Source organism: Plasmodium inui (assembly GCF_000524495.1).
Source record: "Plasmodium inui San Antonio 1 unplaced genomic scaffold supercont1.3, whole genome shotgun sequence".
Lineage (NCBI taxonomy): Eukaryota > Apicomplexa > Aconoidasida > Haemosporida > Plasmodiidae > Plasmodium > Plasmodium inui.
The window spans coordinates 938,561-957,989 of NW_008481837.1; the positions used below are offsets into that span (position 1 = coordinate 938,561).

The window sequence follows — 19,429 nt, forward strand, 5'->3', positions numbered from 1 at the left end:
AAAAGTACCTTGCGTTGGCTAGCAGCTACAACATTTTCGTTCCACTTGGCTCATCCCCAAAACGATGTAGAGTAAATCTTGTCATCTTCGTGTGTCCAACTTTGATTGTAAAAATTCGGGGTATATATTCCCACGAATGTTACCCTTTTTTGTCTTTCTATGCTTCCCATTTTGTGCTGAATTTTTACCCCTTCTGGGTGTTAAATGTTGTGTGTACACGTTACATAGTTGTGTGTATAATATTACGTAGCTGCTCACGTGTTGACCCGCGCGTGGACACTTGTTGATTCCCACGTGGAAGGCACATTTTGTACGAACTGGCTGCGAAGAGTAGTTTTTAAATTTGTCAACTTGGTCTACCTCCTCGAAAAATAAGTTTTGCCAAAAAAAAAAAAAAAAATTCACGTCATTGTATAGTGAAGGCATATAACCCTCGTGCGTGGATGGCCCACATATGTGGTTAGCAACACTGTTAAGATTTAGCAAAGGTAGGGGCCCCGTTAGTACTCCCTGCAATTATGACCTTTAAGATAGTACATGTAGACCCGTATCGGTTGTCTATTCCCAATTTTGAAGTTCCTTTCTGTTTTTCTTAAAACTTCGACCAGTGTGTATAGAAGCGAGGGGGAAAGCAGACGAAGTAGAGACAGACAAGGCAGACGAAGTAGCGACAACCGCGGGATGGGACGAAACATGCATGGGCTATACAGAAAAAACCAGCTGAGCGCGCCCGAGGAACACCTCCGCACGAACGCATTTTGTAGGAACAACCTGTTCAGCAGGTACGAAATAAAACCCAAATATTTTAACGTACCAACATATGAGGTTAAAAATAACAGCAATGAATGCTTCGAGAGGGTGTCAAACAATTCCTGGTATGATACTAGCAGTTTTAGGAAGAAGAAAGGTGCGTTTTTATTTTGCAGAGAACTGAGAAACATCAATTGGGGCAGCAACCACGATGGGGTGGAAACCAACTTGAGTGACGAACCACACGATGGGGTTGAGGCTTCTATAAATGGGGCGCTCCTAATGCAGGCAAAAAGTGAAGACGCCAAGAATTTAGACCATTGCGATAGTTTGCCCCAAGATGTACTATGTAGAAACCCAAATGACAAAGCATTGAATGATAAAATATCAAATGAGAAAGAAAAAAGAAGAAAAAAAACACTCCCTTCACCTAATGATGGAGTAACTCCCACGAGCAGCTTTTTAACTCTTCATGGCAGAAAGAAAAAGCTGCCCAAATTAGCAAAAATGCGTAGTTCCAAAAAAGTAGATAACGTTAGAAATGAAAAATGGACTCCTGAAAGTTGTAAGCCTTTGGAGCATGAACCCGCAGCAAGGTATCCCCACAAATGGGACGCCACCCATACGGTTAGTGGCAAGCTGTACAAAAAGAAACAAACGAGCATTGATCTTTGGAAGTACAAAAAGGAGGATAGTTTAAAGCGGTGCGCTTTTCATGAACAGGTCAACGAGAAAATCATTTCCAGCAGGGAATCAGTCGAAAAAGAAATTATGTGCCTACACAAATTGGATATACTTCCTGTAGACGACAAAATGAGGTCAGACAGAAGCGGAAAAGGGCAATTGACAACCAGTTTTAGAAAGATGAAAGAGAAAAGCGGTCACTGGAGGGAAAACTTAGCGGGGGTGTTACAAATGACCCCGTCTAGGGGAGACGCAAAAAAGGAGTCTCTTGTCCGTTCATACTTCACTTCTGAGGTTGCCTCCGTCAGTGTGATTGCAAGTGGAGGTTACACCCATGGGGGGAGCAAAATTGAAGAGAAAACCACACCAATGGGGGAAGAACAAATAAAGAAGATTATTCACCCCATTGGGAATGCCAAATCGATGGCTAGAGAAACTGCCCTGAGCAAAGGAACGTACATAGGTTACCAACAAAAGGGGAGAGGCTTATTGAGGGCCCAAAAAATGCTTCTAAACGACAGCAACCAGTGGGAAAAAACCAAAGAGGGGGGATTAGAAGAGGGAGTTTCCCGAGTGCCCACCTGGAACTGCGCAGTAGAATCATCGCCCCACGGAGAAGGCACCCCCCCAAACAGAAAACGAATGACCGATTCGTTAGAGACAGCAAATGTGGCAGATATAAAATATACATGCTCATCAGAGTACTCCTCCAAAAAAGGACCAACCATAGAATGTATGATGATTGAAGACGTCGATGGAAATAAGCCCCAAAAGGAGGAGCAGCAGGCGCAGCAGCAGAGGGAGGAACGAATCATAGGGGTGTCCACAAATGTACCACGACAGAGGAAAAATCTGCACCTGTTAGACGAGTCCAGAAATGAAAAGATCTTCTTCGACTCCCTTGTTAACGCCAAAATGTATTTTCGAATCGATTTTAAGATATATAAGCCCATTCTCATGAGGGCAATTACCCAAGTGAAGGTGTACTCAAATGAGAAGCTACTTCAGTGCGTTTACATTAAGGAGTACCCTCAAAATTTTTCTGTAGTTGTGCAAAGTGCTGTCCGAATGTGCAATGGAAAAGTGCTAGCCAAAATGAAAAATAAGTTAATTAACATCAAAGAAACAGGGGTTCTGAATTTTACGTATCTAAACAATGAAAAAGTAATTGGGTGTTCCCATATCAGCATTAAGCATCTAGTAAGTTCTGGAGGGGAAGGAGGTCTTTTCATTCCAGTAGAAGACCACACAGATTGTAGAAAAGAGAAAACGCCAAAAGAACCGTTTGTGGTAGGTTCTCTCCTCCCATTCGGGAGGCAAGAAATCAGCGTTTTAAAGTCTAAAATTTTTGTTCACTATAGGATTGACTGCCCCAGAAGTATGCATGATTTTATTGCATCTGGTGAAGTGGTCACAGCCAAGGAGAAAATTTCCTTCTTGGAGGATATGGTTAGACAATTGTATAGTTTCATACAAGATTCGGCGCTGCTGAGGTTCGTGAAAGGTGCAGGGGTTACACATGGGGGCAGTGAATGTGGCGCCGGCAATGGGGGGGAAGCTAGTCCGCAGGTGCCCTCCTTGGAGTACCAGGCGTGGAAAGAAACCGAGAAAGTAGAAAACGAGGACCAACACGCAGAGGGAGAAAAAGACGTAGACAGCGAAGAAGATTTACACGGCAAAGAGCACGTAGACGGAGGAAAATACGTATGCAGCGAAAAACACTTAGACGGCGAAGAACACTTATGCAGCGAAAAAAACTTGGACAGCGAAAACACCCGCGGTAGAAGTGGTCATATGGGGAACGACGATCCGAGGCAACGCGAGAAGAGCAGTCCCCCCAGCGCGATCAGCGGGGGCAATACTCCGGAAGGAGGTTGCCGAGAGACTAAGGATCATCTCCCCAGTGAGAATTACCCGCAAAATGGCGAAAGGGAAGATGAAAATGAGGTGACGGAAAAATCCGAGAGCAGCGATTTACAGGAAGGACGTTGCGATAATACGCCTAGCTCGAACCATAAAGATCCTCCTTGGTGTGATGTCATAGCCACGGGTAACCTACGGGGAGAGGCACCCAATCGCAGTGACATAGTGGAAGATGTGTTAATATTCAAACGGGAAGAGCAGGGAAGATATAGTTGCCAAGTTGTGGGTGGCAGCCCGGGTGAACGGGATAACCCCCATGTGGAGAGCGCCCTCCCTGGGCAGACACACAATGAGAATGCAGAGAATGCTGAGAATGCAGAGAATGCTGAGAATGCAGAGAATGCAGAGAATGGAGAAAATGCTGAGAACCGCTCTAAAGGTTGCAAAGACGAAGCAGAGGAAGGCGCCACGAACAGGTGTTCCCCCAAAGGGGTGCCTACTTACCCTAAGGGATCAAAAACAAATTACCCATTGGAATATAAAAGCAAGAAAAGGCAAATAGAGCAACTACAGAGCATCATAGCGGAGTATAAAAAAGAAATAGTCGAAAAAGTGGAGGAAATCCAAAAATTAAAACATTCAAACCATAACACTAATATATTGTACAAAGCCTGTTACAGGAAATTACAGGAAATTGAAAAGGAACGGAAAAGAACCGATGCAATGAACTTCCTACTGAGATTTGATGATTCCTATGCTAATAAGTTAACCAATCGTTTGGACACAAAGAAAGTCCTCCACAAAAGAAAGGTATATACAGAAACTGACGCAAATGTAATCATGGGCCCTGTTGTGCGAAGGGTAAACTCGCTGCGAAGTGCCTTAGTTGCGATAAACAGTGAAGAGAACAACATGGGTGGAAATGCCATCCGTAGGAGCGGCACTGGCACCGTCACGGGGGGCAGCACCTATGCAACCACGATGCGGAGCCTGCCGCCAGAGGGGAAGGAAAAATTGAACAAAAAGAAACAGACCATCCGCACCGAGTCCGACAACAAGGCGATTATGAAATTATTCGGCGCTGATTTGGGGGAAAACTCCCGGGTCGAAAAAGTCGCCACAACGAGGGGAATCATCACGGATAAGAGGGGCGACGTCGACCATTACGATGACCACTACGGTGACCAGTTAGGTGATCGCCGCGTCCTCCTGAGTAACTGCCAAATTAAAGAAAAAAAAATTGACGCACTTGTAAAAGAAAACAAATCGCTAAAGGAACGAATAAACAAATTGACCTTAACTGATGCGGAATGTCCCAGCAGAATACCTTCACTCAAAAATGTCTACTCCAGCACAAGGGAAAAGGACAAATGTAGAGCCCAGAAACATGCCAAATTAAGAGGCGTCGAGCAGCACTGCACAAACACAAACTACCTGGAGAATTCGTGGAGGGAGAAAAAAATTTACAATTACGCTGGGGTGAGGAACAACAAGTATAGCAGTAACAGCAGATTTAACTTCCCTCTCAATTTGATTAAAAGTTATTCTCATGATCCCATTGCGCACAGAGACGTGGACATCAATCAGTCCGGGTGCTAAATATCGGACCGGTGCATAATGTAACAATGCACGGTGGTCATTCCGGGTGTTTTTTTTTTTTTATTTTTTTTTCCGCTGCTTCTCCACGGGTCCTCCCTCCACTTTGAACTTATGCGTGCAGCTCGCCATGCCCCACAAAGAAAAGCGCTCATTTCATTGACGCGAACGACGTTGTGGCTATCCAGATTGGCCCCCTTTCAATGGGGGTGACACTTAACGAGCGAATTCTACTCGGAGTAGAACAGTTCTCCATCTACACCTTCATAAATTGTTCACTTAAAAAGGTGTTGCACGGTCGTGGGTGGATATTGCATTGGGGGCACGAATACCGAGTGGGCATTTTTTTTTACGTTTCTTTCCACTCTGGATTTCGGCAGCTCTTTTCACAATGAGGTACGCATCCCCTGGGTTTGTGGGGGGAAATATAGAAGTACTCCCCCAGAAAGGGCAGACACAACGATGAGCACAGTGCTCGTGTGTGTCTATAGACACGTACATAGGCAGATGCACATAGCCATAAAGGGATGAAGACATGTACATATGCACACATGCGCACATGCAACACCTGCACATGATCAACACGCTCCCTCGAGAGGAGCCGCTCCCCTCTTGCATGCTCGCCTCGCAGCCCAGCGGGTCAGCCAATATGTCACAAAAAAAAAAAAAATAAAAAAAAATTGAGGCGTCAAATGGTGGTAACTTCTCAGTCTAGCCGAAAAATTATAAAATGAAAAAAAAAAAATTACCCGCAATTTTCACCCTCGTTTTGTCTCATGGCGCCCAATTTTTGGTTTCCTTCTACAGAGAAGCAAATGGGGAAGGTACACGGACACTGGAAGGAAGCATAAATGATTCCAAATTTGTTTTACATTTCCTGGCTTCGCACATATATTTCTGCTTCCGTGTGTGGACGTCATTATGAGCGGGACAACGGAAAAAAAAAAAAACTGGCACATGGCTTGTCAGAACAAATGAGGCTAACGTAAAATGGCAATGGTGGACCTAATAAGTGGCATCGTAAACGGTGTAGAAGTGCCATTTGGTTGGGCATGAGGACTGACCCATCGAGTAATTCAAAAGCTCACAATCGCTATGTTGAAAAAACTTCGGCGCTGTTTTTATCCCTCGTATGGTTACTATGCGTAGAGGAGGACTCATATACGTACGCGCTGATTACCCCTTTGACATTTTAAAAAAAAAAAAAGTTAACGTTAAAGCTGAGGTGCTGAATTGGCGGGAGGTGGAAGAGGGATGGAGGGGAGCTGGGCAGTTCCGAAAATCATGACGTCATCCCCAACTGCCAAAATCGCAACAAGTGTAAAAAAAAATATCAAAAATGATCGTTCTGATTGGAGCGGCTTGCATAACTGTTCTTAACGCATTTCACATAAAGTGTAGCTAGAGATAATTATTAACGTCTACCGGCAAAAGTAACATCCTCCCGTTGGTGCTACTCCTCCGATTGGCATTCCTATGAGGGATGATTCTCCATTCTTGCTTCTTTCCCCGTGGTGTGTCCACCGGAGTCCATCCTCCTGGGGAATTCTCATTTGTGCTCAGCACCCCCCTCCACTGTGCGTTTCACTTATTTTGTGCCTTCGCCTTCCCTGAACTTGTAGATCTCGTGTGGCTTCTTTTATTGCTGTTCAAACTTTTCTTCCTACTCTTCTCCGTTACTGCGTCATTTTGGTGTTTCCCGTCCAATTGAGAAGGTCCATGGTGTTGCTTGTCTTCCCCTATGTGTTCCCTGTCCTCTTCCTGCCGCTCGCTTGTCGTCCCATCTTCCTGGTCACCTCCTTTAACATTTTTCAATAGTTCATTTTTCTTCTTATGAAATGCGTAAAGCAGATTTTCCGGTTGAGAATTCCTGTTTTTTTTTCTATGATCATCCATGTTGCTGGCCTTGCTTGGAGATCTCCCTTTGCGGGAACCAGCCAGGTCGTCCCGATCCGACACGGACATGCGCTCTCTGCATAAATTTTCATTCTTCGTTTTCACAAGTTTGTTTTTAATGATGACCTTATCTTTTGTGTCCTGAGACATTCCTTCCATGTAGGCATTGTAAAAGGAGGCCATTTCATCCATAAAGAGGAGATCATTTTTGACCTCCCCATTGGTGATAATGTTGGAGAAATTTGAAAAGGAATTTTCGTCCTCAAAATATGGGGAGCACAGGTGATTGCTTAGCAATTCGTAACAGACATTTGTTAGGTACGAGGTTGTACACTTGAAGGTAAAGGACCATCCACTGATGAGTAGCGTTTTTTTTTTTTCTTTCATTTGAATCTCTACATCGTCTTCGTCATTAATGGTAGATGAGTTGGCGTCACAGTTGTCCGAAGATTGTCTCTTCGAGGTGTTTACACCTATATCACGATCTCCATTTTTGGTGGACGAAGCTGCTTCCGGTGCATCTCCTCCGGAGAAGACAGAGGACGTGTCCTTTCCGCCTGTTTTGTCTTTCCCCTTCTTACCTTTTGATTGGTTCGAATGGTTACCCGGAGGGGTCTTACTGGGAGAGGTGTTCCTCGGAGTGGTGCTCCTGGAGTGTTTCCTTGGGGTGGTGGCTGCCACATCAGCCGTAGCGCTTGGCTCGACCTCCCCCTCCACCGCGGTCGCCATCCCCTCCGCAGCCGTCCCCGCCGCCGCTCCTTCCGTGACGCTGTCGGATTCACTCTTATCGGTATCGAGGGCGTTCTTCTTATAATCCGTCTTACACTTGACTAGCTTAAACTCGAGGTCTTCCATATAGTAGGACCACTGTGGGGCGGCATCCTCCACGTCGGAAAAAAAGTGAATAAAATTGTCCCACGTGATAACAATTACACCTTCCACGCACTTATTGAAGAGGCCTACACTGGTAAGGTACCCCTTGATCTTAGAATTGAAAAGGCAGAGTATCGATTTGACGTTAATTTCGTCATTATAGAAAATGATGGAGGATTTTATTAAGCTTAGTGCCTTCTTTAACTGGGGAATGGAATCACAATGGTCGTTAAGCTGAAAGGGAGAAACCTCTTTGATTAGATCGTCATCATCAATAATGGTCACAGAGGATAAATTCTGGAATTGAGTTGCCTCTATGTTTTTTTCAAGCAAAATAGAATCATATAGTATATTCATATTATTTAAGTAAAAATTTAAAAAGCTCTTATATAGAAGAATGTAAGAGCAAAGGATGTCCCTAATTGTGTTTTTTTTCCATTCGATCAATTGGAAGAAGGTTTTCACGCTGGAGTTAATGATTTCTAAATAATCATTTTGTATTTTTAGTAACTCCTTGACATTTTTGATGTATTTTCTTTGACATAACCAGGAGCATTTTATCTTCTTGCTATCTTTAATTCCATCTGATCTTATTTTCTCTGAATTGGAATAACTATTTTCGAAATATTTCCAATACATTTTACAGAGGTCTACTTGTTTTAAGAAGTCACTTTTTTTTTTCTTCATTGTATCCATCAGAGTTTCTTGTTCCTTCAAGTAGGTATCTTTTAATATGATTAACATTTTTTGATTTATTTTGCTGTCTATGACATCGCAACTGATTTTCATGCTGTTCATAATTTTGCGGTAATTCATGAATCCGTATTGCACCCAGTCGTCTATGATGCTGTGATTTAGGTTGCACATGTCTGCATTTACACCGATGACATTATCTGCAATTTCGTTTATTCTGTTTGAGGCCCTCCTCCCGTTGTTTTTCTTTAGAAAAGGTGTATCTGGGACATTTCCTTCCTGGGAGTTCCCTGCAATTTCTTCTTCTTTCTTGGGCCCCTTCTTCCTCTTTTCCTTTAAGTCGTCCATTTTGCTGTTCTTCTTTCCCTTTAACTTCCCCTCACTCACAATTGCAGAAGCTGTGCTTTCCTTTTTCTTCTTCAAATCGGTTACAGAGCCATTCGCTTGGCTGTTCAGGGGATCCTCCCTCTGCACGCTGCCATGATTTGCAGACGGCCCGTTGGGAAACTCCTCATCTGGAATGTTTAAAAAACTCTGGGTTAAATTATTCATCCGGCTGTTATTACCCCCCACGGAAACGCTTTTATTAGAATAGGTGGTATCATTTTTTATGAATTCTTTGAAGAATGTATTCAAATTGTTAATGTTATAGGCGCCATGCTTTAGTGCCTCCACCATTTTATCGCTTATCCTTTCGAGGAAGTTAATAAAGTTGTTGGTGCAGTTTTCCCTGCTCTTGTGATATTCCGTCATTTCGATGAAGTAGTACTTTTTGTAAACTTCGAAGAAGATTTTTTTTTTTTCATGCAGGGTAGTAGTTTGATTGTCTTCTTCTGGTGGGGTGTTTTCCCCCACCTGGATATCCGTCCCACTGATTTGCTTCTTCATTTTGTCATTCTTCTGTTGGTTCCCTTTATGATTACTCGCAGGACAACCTGCCTGTCTGATCGCTACCCCTCTCCCTCTTAGGGCACTTAAGTAGGTCTCTCTGATCTCGCGGGCCCAACCTGCTTCTTCTGATTTTCTGTTGCCCGAAGCTTCGCCCCTCGGCATAGTAACCGTGCGCGGTTTGGCCGGTTGACACTTTGGCCGTTTGACGGGTTGACGATTTACCGGTTAGCTAGGGATGGCTCGATCCGACACAGGCAAAGAGGACCGGTGCGCCCCCCCTGCCCCAGGTACAATGCGACAAGCTCGCGGTGTGCATCAATGACACCTGCCTAAGGTTCCACGTACTGTGCAGGTAGATTTACTCGGGACCATACACGAGAAGGAAAATTTAAACAATTTGACGAGGAGTTCATAAAAAAAGGGTTTAAAATGGGTAAGTGGTACATGGAGCAGGGCATAATCCAAATGTTTCTGGAGAAGAAAAAAAAAAAAAAACCAAAAGGGTAAACCTAACCCTGTGATAGAGTATAATATGAGGGTGTGCCCACAGGGGTGAATATAAACTCTAGGGATGCGAAGTCGCGCAAAAAAAATAAAAACGCACATACAATACATGTAATACAAGCGACACACGGCATGCGGTGTATGCCTTGTAAATCCATGCGCACCTATCCGTACTTCCTAACGCATCGCAAATGACACTGGTACCTGTTAAGGGCATATTTTTCCCTTTTTCAAGGGGGACCAGGATCAAGCTTTTTCTGGAAGGCACCTGAGCAGAGTTCCTCCAGAGGCGCTTCATTCTCAATTGCATCCCTCTCGCTTTGCCGTCGGGTTTTTATTTTGCTTCCCTTGGTGATATTCCTCGATGACCTAGTGTAACTTCACCTCATAGCACCTGTTCTCACTTCACCCTAGATTATTATACTTTTCCTACTGGCACAGCTGATGTGTACCCTCTGACACTCAGTGGGAGGAAGTAAAAAAACAAAAAAAAAAAAAATCGTTTGAACAAAAAATCGGCATACACGTGTTATGCTCCTTTACAGTGCAAAAGGACTAAATGCCGTTTTTCAAATTTGGGTTTACTTAAATTGGCCCCTTTTTTCTATTATAAGTCTCTACAGGGGACGGGGGTGAGAAACAGCACAACGAAAATTTCCCACACGGGACGAGGCACAATCCGCGTGTAACCATATTGACAAGAAAAAGAAAAAAAACAGAAAAAAAAGAGTCGTTTATTCTGCGTTTGCTATGTCAGTACACGCTTCCTCCACGGGACAGGAATAAAAAAAAAAAAGAAAAAAAAAGAACAGTGGGGAAAGCTCCTTTTCCCCTGAATGCCTCCCCCCATCTGATAAATCGCAAAATAAAAAATTGCATTTTTCTCTCTACAATTTAAAATGTTCTGTTAGCCATAGTGTGAAAAAAGAAAGGAAAAAAAAGCGATTAAATGGAGAGTTAACAAAATGGTGAAGCCGTCATGTGAAGATATCAGACAAATGCATTCTGTGTGTGTAGCACACTGGGGAATCGTTTCGATGTTTAAAAAAAAAAAAAGAGAAGAAGTCACTGCGGGGAGCAGTATACACAACGACTGTTAGATTTACAAATAAGGCGCGCCTTCGTGTAGGTGTGCATATTAAGGGATGCATGCAAAAACGACAAAGTGTTCACGTGTGGACGGCGGCATAACTGCACATTCTACTGCGCTGATAAGAGTGCACCGGTTTAAGGTGGGTAACATAAATTTAATTTGCGTGAACGGTGGGCGAGAAAACTGCAAAAAGAGGAAAAAATTAAAAAACGAGAATAATGCAAAATGTAGAGTTCATTTTGCAAAGCCTGATTTTCCGCCCAGCAGACGCAAGCGTACGATCACAGCTGTATCGTCACAACAGGATCGTCACAAACTCGGCCGTCACAAGTGGACCGTCGCAACAGTGTCGTCACAATAGTGTCGTCACAACAGTGTTGTCACAATTGGACCGTCGAAGCTGCACTTGTGTCCATGCCGCTCATTAAATGTAGCCCCTTTTAAAGCCATAATCAATAAACGAAAAAACAGCCGACGACAGCACAGAATAGCCACCCATAATTTTATAGCTGGAAGCACTTTTATATATGCTTCCAGCGAGGAAACCTGCTATGGAAGAATTGTACACTTCATCATTTTTTGTGAATAATTTTACCATATTATTAAGGGCGTAAAAGATCATGGTTATTGAGGCCATTTGATTGGCAACACTCGGCCCTATCACTGAAGTGGAATTCAAAACGGAGTTCACAAAAAGCTTCCTCGTTTTCCCTCCCTTCATGACTCCACTGATTAGCCCGCAACTCCCGCCTAGCAGAAGGCCTGTAAGATGGTGCGAAGGGGATGAATGTGTTGGGTGTATACTGCGGAGGGGGTGCTATTTTATGGCGTTTTAACCTATAAGAAAAACGTTCCCAAGAGTGAGGTGGGGGTCCCCTTTTTTGATGCAGCTACGAAGAGCCCTTGGTTTAAACACTATCCAGTAGGCAAACTGGTAGAGGGGGATGTTCCCCCCGGATGTCTCTTCGGCTTAGCCATTTACGCAGAGCGCACGGAGCAAAACGTAACCACCCAGTTGCACGAGTCAGCAGTTCCACTGTTCCCAATTGCACATGTGCCCAGTTTGCGACTCATTTTGAGGCGTACCTGAGCCGTAGGCCAAGCCGACGCTGTAGACCAGCTTCTCCCCCCACTGTCTACCATATCCTTGCAGATACAAATTTTGCTTGTCAAGCGATAACTTCTTCTCGGGTTTTTTTTTTAAAATTTCTAAATCATAGTTTATCGATCCCGTTTTTAAGTAATCTCCCATTATATTCCCCTCTGCGTTCTGTATGGTGTGTTACTCATTTATTTTGAGATAGCTGTGCTCCGTCGAATGGTTTCTTCGTCGAACAGTTCCTACGTGTGCTGCTCTCCTGCGGGGGGCGCGTGTTCGTTCGTTCTCCCTGGTGAGGTGTTCCCTTTTGCGTTTTTTTCTCTCGCTACTCCGTGCGGGACGCGGTTCATACAAACTTGCGTTGTTCCCTTTTTCCGCCAAAGGTTCGCAATACTGCTCTAAAATAATGCTTAATGGCAACAATGTGCCTCTACATAGTACGTCACAAACTTCCAGTGACGTGGTTTAAGCTAAAGAGGGCTGTCGAGGCAGAGGTTTGCAAAGAAATGGGCGCTCCGTGAGTCCGTAAATTTGTCAAATTTATCCTCCGTGGGTACATGTTCGCAAGGGGTGGATACGCCAATGCATATTTGTACGTAAAGTTAATATAGCCTTATATATACGCTTGTACCAGCGCTTATAAGTGTATGACTCGCCAAGTGCGCCTACCCTGCGTACGGGAAGTAGTCACCTGAAGCCTGCCTCGTAATTGTTCCTTCTAATTGTCCCTTCTTACAATTCGCAAACGATCGCTTTCTCTACTTAAGTCTCGTATTTTTAACTACTCCTTTTGTAGAGAAAAAAATGTATACATTTAATAAGAGCTTTGTGAAGTTCTGAACGCAAGTAAACATGGAGATCTACATGCCGCGAGTATACAAATGTGCTTAGCTTTACCGTCGCATGTTAAGGCGAATCACCGGGAAGCGACATACGAGTTAAGCTGCATACATAAGTGACTGCCTCTCGCGCGACATCTATGCAGTCTCCCGATGATCATAATGAGAAAATTCCCAAGGGGGACCTCTTTAGGATGCTTTCTCCCTATTTGCAACACATTCGTAAGTAAAAAAAAAAAAAAAAAAAATGGGCATTTTTTCTTACCAAATTTGTAACGCTATATTGTTGACATTTAAATGGCGTCATCCTCATTTTTTACTAGACCCCTTTGCAAAAAAGTACTTTGCTCAAAGTTGAGAAAATTTCCTATTTGTTCATAAACAAATGGGGCAATTTTATCTTTTAATTTTTTCTGCATAACTAGGGATTGATGTGCGCACGAAATTGTAACCTCCGCGTGAGGAAAGGAAAAAATATCGCATTGGAGAGGGGTATCCTGGCAGCGGCGCCTGTCCGTGGAGGATGTTGTTTTTTAGTCGGCCTGTTACAACAAGTGGTGAACAGTGAATGTATTTTCCCCCCACGGAAATGACGCATCATATGGTGAATATTTATATATATATATTTTTTTTTCTCTCCGTTTTGTTCAAAAGGACTGACCAGCATGAAATCAAGATATTCCGTGTGTGCCTTAGGTACGATCGAAGTTGTTTGGTTTCCCTTTTTGGTTTACCCCTGTGGGGGGGGAAAAGAACAGCGCAGCACGAACCTCAGTTCAGGATCATATATAAATGCTTATTCTTCTGTCATATCTTCGTTGTACTTATCCCCTTCCCTCGAGAGGTAACTACAACTGAAAGTGCTTCGAAAATGTGTGCACGTATGAAAGGGTACCTATCCGAATGACGACATTTTTTTTTCTGTTCTTCGATACGTAAATGTGTCACCCACATGCGGAGTCTCTCTTGTTACGCCTACACGAAAAGGTAACCAGCAGAAGCGTTCATTCTTCTCCAATGTTTTTTTCACACATACAACTGGGTATATATATGCGCAAACATAGTGGTGAACAAAATACAGGATGCACAAAAAAGTTGCACCAAATTGGAGTTCTCAAAAATCCCAAAATGGGAAAAGAAAAGAATTGCCATATCAACTAGTCTTTTCTGAACGCGAAATTAAGTGAATAGTAACGGGAACACTCCATGGTATAATAACGGTAACTTAACACCTCCACTCGTAAGTAATTTTCTGCCTGCATCGTTAAACGGAGCATGGTATAGAGATATACACCATTTGGTAGATTCTTTTTTTTTCCCACCCATCGGTTATGCATTAAATGGGAACGGCAGTCTTTCCCCATCCATTTCACTCGGTTAGCATGTCTTCACTTTATCTGTTTATGTGAGATCCTCTTGAAGGCTGCATTTGTTTAATGTGCCACTGGTCTACCTTAGTGGCTTGCCCTTATGTCCGTTGCGCACAGAGGGTTTGAGCCAGAGGTGGGCCACAAAAACGGAAAACAGATACATATAGATATACATTTAAATGCACAAAAAAACAGTCATACGTACGTGAGTATGTATATGAACTGTTTTTATTTTTTTGCATTTTAAAAGATTCTACTGCTGTTTTGTTTCTCTCCCTTTGCCACAATTCGGCGTGTCATTATTTCTTTCATTTCCCCCCATCCCTCCAGAGGAAATAATATAACATATTTCTGTTTTTACAAAAAAAAAGAAAAAAATAGCACTGCGTAAGTGCTAGCCAGTTGTGCATAAGTACAAATACGCAGATTTGTACACCCTTGTGATGACACTGAATTGGTGAAGTGAAAAAAAAAAAGCGATTCTGCAGCGTACACGTTTTAGAAAAACGCATTTGTGTGAAACATCGTTGCCCGTGATCTGTGGCCATTCCGTTGGCCATTTTCTACGCCATTTTTATTTACAGCTTCATTTGCAGCTTCATTTCAGTTATTTTTTCTACCCGTGATTTCCCCCCTTTGGCTATTTTTTTGCCCACGCAATTGTGGTCCAGTTCTCCCCTGCGATTTTTTGTTTCCCTCCATTCAGTCGTTTCCCCTTCTTTCATATACTTCCTTCTCATTGTACGCTTTGTCCGTACCACTTTGCTTTCCCTTTTCGCTTCGCTGTCCTTCTCACCCCCCTTCCCCTTCGGCATTACGCTTTTGTGTTCCCCATAAATTCAACCACTTGGTCTTTACCAAAATTATGTGCATATACATGCATGAAATCCTGTTTTCCTTCTCCTTTCCCGTCTGTGTAATTTTTTTCTTACTTTGTTCCTTTCCCCGTGGCTAACACAACGCACCCCAGAGCAAACCGGTCAAAAAATATGTACATATATAGTACGCTCACATGTATACGCACATATGTGCGCACATACATAAACGTGTAAATATACTTGCCGACGCTTTGTAAACGCCTCCCCTCACATGTTCATACGTACACGCGCGTGACAGACGGTGATTGGGCAAACAATTCCCAGTAGAAAACGAAAATATAGTACGTAAAAAGTGAAACACCATCGTACCGCTTTTTTTCGTTTTTTTTTTTCCTCCTACATACCCCTCACCTTTTTGAAATTATTACCACCGCGTGTGTATAAATATACCCGCGTCGTTGTGTACACGTTGGCACTTTCTATAAACATCTCCCCATTTTTTGTTCATTAAAAAAAAAAAAAAAAAAACGCCAATGCGTACTTATCTGTCGTGTCGTTATTGTAGGTAATTATACTCAGAAACGTGCGCACGTGCATTCACCTAGAGTAAGAGAAACACAATGAATTCCACATCGAGAAGTTCAAAGGAGTTACTCCGTCTGCAGAAGGTAATTGAGAAATTGGGAGAGTGCAAAAACTATGAGCGCAAGTGAGCTTCTTGGGGACTGTGCAGGAATTCACACCGTTCCCATGTCTGCATGGAGACCCACCTTGTGAGTGTTTATTTGAGTACGCTGTCAGGGAGAGTATGCGTGTCTGGGATTGCTTCCACAAAAATGACTTCCACATTCTGGTGTATTAGGAAGGCAAAAAAAAAGATCGAAAAAATGGCAATAACACATGAGGAGTTTCTCGCATTCGTCTCATTCTTCCCCCCTACATAACCTTATTAGGAGCTAAAAGACATTGAAAATGAAAATGTGCAAGAAATAGATGCCCACGTGAAGGACTCCAACATTTCGGAGTGGGTTGGTTTTATCAAGGGACCATCCGGGACGCCCTATGAAGATGGGCATTTTATCTTGGACATAACTATACCGAATGATTACCCGTATAACCCGCCCAAGGTGAGCACACCACGCAGCGCTATCACGATCACGTGAGGTAGATCAGTTCGACAAGGTCACCTGTGCAGCTCCGTGTCTATATTTACCCCGTTTATTTGTGCCTTCCTACATGTGCAGTTGTATCTTCTCCCCTTCTTCTCCCCTCGATGCAGATAAAATTTAATACCAAAATATGGCACCCCAACATTTCAAGCCAAACAGGGGCAATCTGCCTGGACGTCTTAAAAAACGAATGGAGTCCGGCATTGACGATTAGAACTGCGCTTTTGTCGATTCAGGCGCTGCTGTCTGATCCGCAACCAGGTGAGAATTTGCCACAGTTATTCTGTGGGTATACGTATATAAAGCACGTATCCGCACAGTGGTCCCGATTTTTGAGCATTTAAAGGAGGAAAATATTGTTCTATTTTTTTTGGAAATTTCAAATCATGTTAGAGTTTGCCACATGAGACATATATTTAAATAGAGAAACAAATACATTTACGTGCGTCGATTGTGCATATACAAGTTTTTCTCCTAACTCTGTGAAATCCCCCCTCTACACCCTCCCCTTTTTCTTTTCTGTAGACGACCCCCAAGACGCAGAAGTAGCAAAAATGTACAAAGAGAACTATTCCCTGTTCTTAAAAACAGCCAGGTTTTTTGCACATTAAATATCGACCCTCCCCCATTAGGAAGGGAGTGCATCTCCAGAGTGTATCTTTCCTATGATTATTTCCTCCCCAGCGAGTACTGTTTTATTACGAATTTTTTTTTTTTTTTTTTTTTTCGTTTCCCCCCTTCAGTATGTGGACGAAGACTTTTGCCACTCGACCGAAACTCGAGCCAAGAGAAGTCATTGTAATACGCGGCAGCAAAACGGAAGATGCCATTTTGAGCGCGGATTTTTTAGTACATTGAATGAGATAAATATAGGATATCTCATTTTTTTTTTTCTTTTTTTTTTTCCTCCCATTCAGATTAAGAAGATCACCGAAATGGGATTTACGGAGGACCAGGCCAAGGTCCTTAGGAAACCACCAGCTCGTGCATGCATACGGCGTGTTTGCCAAATGTGCAGCATGATGATAGACACAAGAGAGCACGCAAATATACTTGCCTCCTGCACCGCCATAAAGAATATATAAACATTGTGGAAAAAGTTCCCCCGTACTCTTTCCCTCATTGCGAATCTCTCCCCCCCTTTTTTTTCTCTCTCTTCATTTTACCTTTGCAGAAAGCCTTAATAAATGCCGATTGGAATGAAACCCTGGCGCTAAACACCCTCCTCGAAAATTCATAATTTGGACACGTAAAAAATCGTGCACACAGTACGGTTTAGTAAAATGTAACATGTTTATGTATAAATAGTATTAAATTAACCACGTTGTTAATTTTCTTTTTTTTTTTTTTTTAATTCAAATATGATAATTTGACTGCTATTGCATTTTTAAGCCATAATTTTTTGTGTACAGATATTACAACGCCTTTTTAATAAGGCTATTTTTTTTTTCCCTCTGATAAATTTGTTTAAAAAATTTCCTCTTTAAAGAAGATTAAGTATACTGTAAAAAGAAATGAACGACAACACATTGTGATAAAAAAAAAGAGGCACACACATCATTTGTGTGTACACACGACATATGCGCATTTTTCGGAGGAGAATAACCAAATGCCAATCTTCTAATTTTTTCCAATTAAGAAGCACCGTTTGTTATGCAAAGGTGGACCTTCTCGTGACCCCTTTTTCACTTCATGATAATGTGGCACATGTCGCCTTCTTCATCGCCTTCTTAAGGGTACTTTTTTTCTTTTCCCGTGACTGATTGTGCTATCATCTATAATGACATAGGACAATTCGTTACGACTTCCTGTTCATGGGGTCTCTCTTGGGTTTTTGAGTCCCCATTTTGCGCCCACCATTATGTGCCCGCGGTGTGTAGTTGGCTAGAAGCGTCTGGACCCGAAGCACGTCGAAAACTACACGTCAGGCTACTGGAAAGGATATGCGATTGTGCAGGAGGTGTTGAAGGTGGAGCGACGTTCCGTCATATTACCCCTTCCTGCTTCCTTCCCGTTTAGTCCTCACTGCGTCTGTCCACTTTAAGGCGAACAAAAAGGTGTACACGTAGCATGCCTATTTTAACATTGCGAAACAAGCGTGTACACATTTGTGTAGCGGCTGCAAAGAACACATAACTTTCTTCCTTGGCATTTGCCAGAGGGGTAATTTTTAATTTGCCAATTTTACGGTGAAGATTTTAATCGCGAAAATTTACCGTGTCACAATTGTGTACTTGTTTTAATTTTTTTACCAGATGAATTTTCTCCTTTTTCCAATTTTTCTTTCTTAAAAAATGTGAAGGCCTTTTTAAGGCAAGCAGCGAACACTCCAATTTTCGTCCCTTGGCAGAGAAGAAATCACCGCGTGATTGCTCTCCCAGGGGATGTGAAAAACTGGGAACGCGACTAAGTAGTGCTGGCCTATGCATGTAGATTGTTCGACCAAAGGTAAGCACTTTTTTTTTTTTTTTTCCATTTCCTCTTTTATTATGGCCCCACGTGGTGAGCTTCCCCTACACGTCCGTATGCATGCAGTGGGAACATACTCCTTTTATCCACGCGCGGGTACTCTGAAGGCTCCCGTATGACCAAAGAGGAAGGAACACCTTAACATCGTACACGCTTGCACACAATTTCTTTCACCTCTTAGTTACTCCTTCTTAGTCGTATGAGAGAGGCCTCTTCTATTTTTTAATCCATTTCGAGTTAGAAAAATTTGGCTCTTTTCGATTCCGGGTGGAGCACCCAGGGGAAGGCCAAACGTGTGCACGAAAAGACGAATTGATAAAACTGTTAAGGAACTACATCCTTGTGTATTTATTTTTTTTCTTTTATGAGGATCTAGTTTGAAAGTTGAAGGGGAGTTTTTGCCTTCATAACGAAAGTGTGGAAGTGAGGCGTCCATCAGAATGTAGCACCACAACCCCCTTTTTAGCATCTTCGCTGTTACTCCGTGTGCCAGGCGAGCGAAAAGGAAGAAGAAAGGAATCATCACCAGGAACACTCCTTCCCTTCGTTGTAGGTCTAGCATTAGAGATACACGAGAAAGGCATAAAACAGAATTGCTCTTCTCCCCGTACAAGGGGAAGAAAAAAAAGAAGAAAAAAAACTCCATAGGTGTATATATATATATACACGTACACTCCAATGGGGAAGTGAATAAATGGATCCCCAAGCATGAACCTACCTTCGTGTAAACTCCATCCTCACTTATTTTTCCTATTCGACTGGGCGATTAAGCGGTCCACACTCGAAAAGACTAATTTGGGGCAAGTCAAAATTGACAGTAGT

The 19,429-nt window shown here is 42.8% G+C and overlaps 4 protein-coding genes across 4 annotated transcripts; 2 read left to right on the forward strand and 2 right to left on the reverse strand.

The window, feature by feature from the left end:
- Positions 1 to 693: 693 nt before the first annotated feature.
- C922_01048 (hypothetical protein) lies at positions 694 to 4,896 on the forward strand (the record flags this gene model as incomplete). The annotated part of the gene is made up of 1 exon (XM_008816656.1): positions 694 to 4,896. The coding sequence occupies one exon, from the start codon at positions 694 to 696 to the stop codon at positions 4,894 to 4,896; it is 4,203 nt and encodes a 1,400-aa protein (XP_008814878.1).
- Positions 4,897 to 6,477: 1,581 nt separating this feature from the next.
- On the reverse strand, positions 6,478 to 9,408 carry C922_01049 (hypothetical protein; the record flags this gene model as incomplete). Its single annotated transcript, XM_008816657.1, has 1 exon — positions 6,478 to 9,408. The coding sequence occupies one exon, from the start codon at positions 9,406 to 9,408 to the stop codon at positions 6,478 to 6,480; it is 2,931 nt and encodes a 976-aa protein (XP_008814879.1).
- A 1,859-nt stretch (positions 9,409 to 11,267) lies between these two features.
- On the reverse strand, positions 11,268 to 12,095 carry C922_01050 (hypothetical protein; the record flags this gene model as incomplete). The annotated part of the gene is made up of 2 exons (XM_008816658.1): positions 11,268 to 11,605; positions 11,930 to 12,095. 2 exons carry the CDS (start codon positions 12,093 to 12,095, stop codon positions 11,268 to 11,270), a joined length of 504 nt encoding a protein of 167 aa, XP_008814880.1.
- Positions 12,096 to 15,589: 3,494 nt separating this feature from the next.
- C922_01051 (ubiquitin-conjugating enzyme (huntingtin interacting protein 2)) lies at positions 15,590 to 17,378 on the forward strand (the record flags this gene model as incomplete). The annotated part of the gene is made up of 7 exons (XM_008816659.1): positions 15,590 to 15,637; positions 15,923 to 16,096; positions 16,249 to 16,399; positions 16,664 to 16,733; positions 16,882 to 16,936; positions 17,056 to 17,100; positions 17,313 to 17,378. 7 exons carry the CDS (start codon positions 15,590 to 15,592, stop codon positions 17,376 to 17,378), a joined length of 609 nt encoding a protein of 202 aa, XP_008814881.1.
- Positions 17,379 to 19,429: the final 2,051 nt, after the last annotated feature.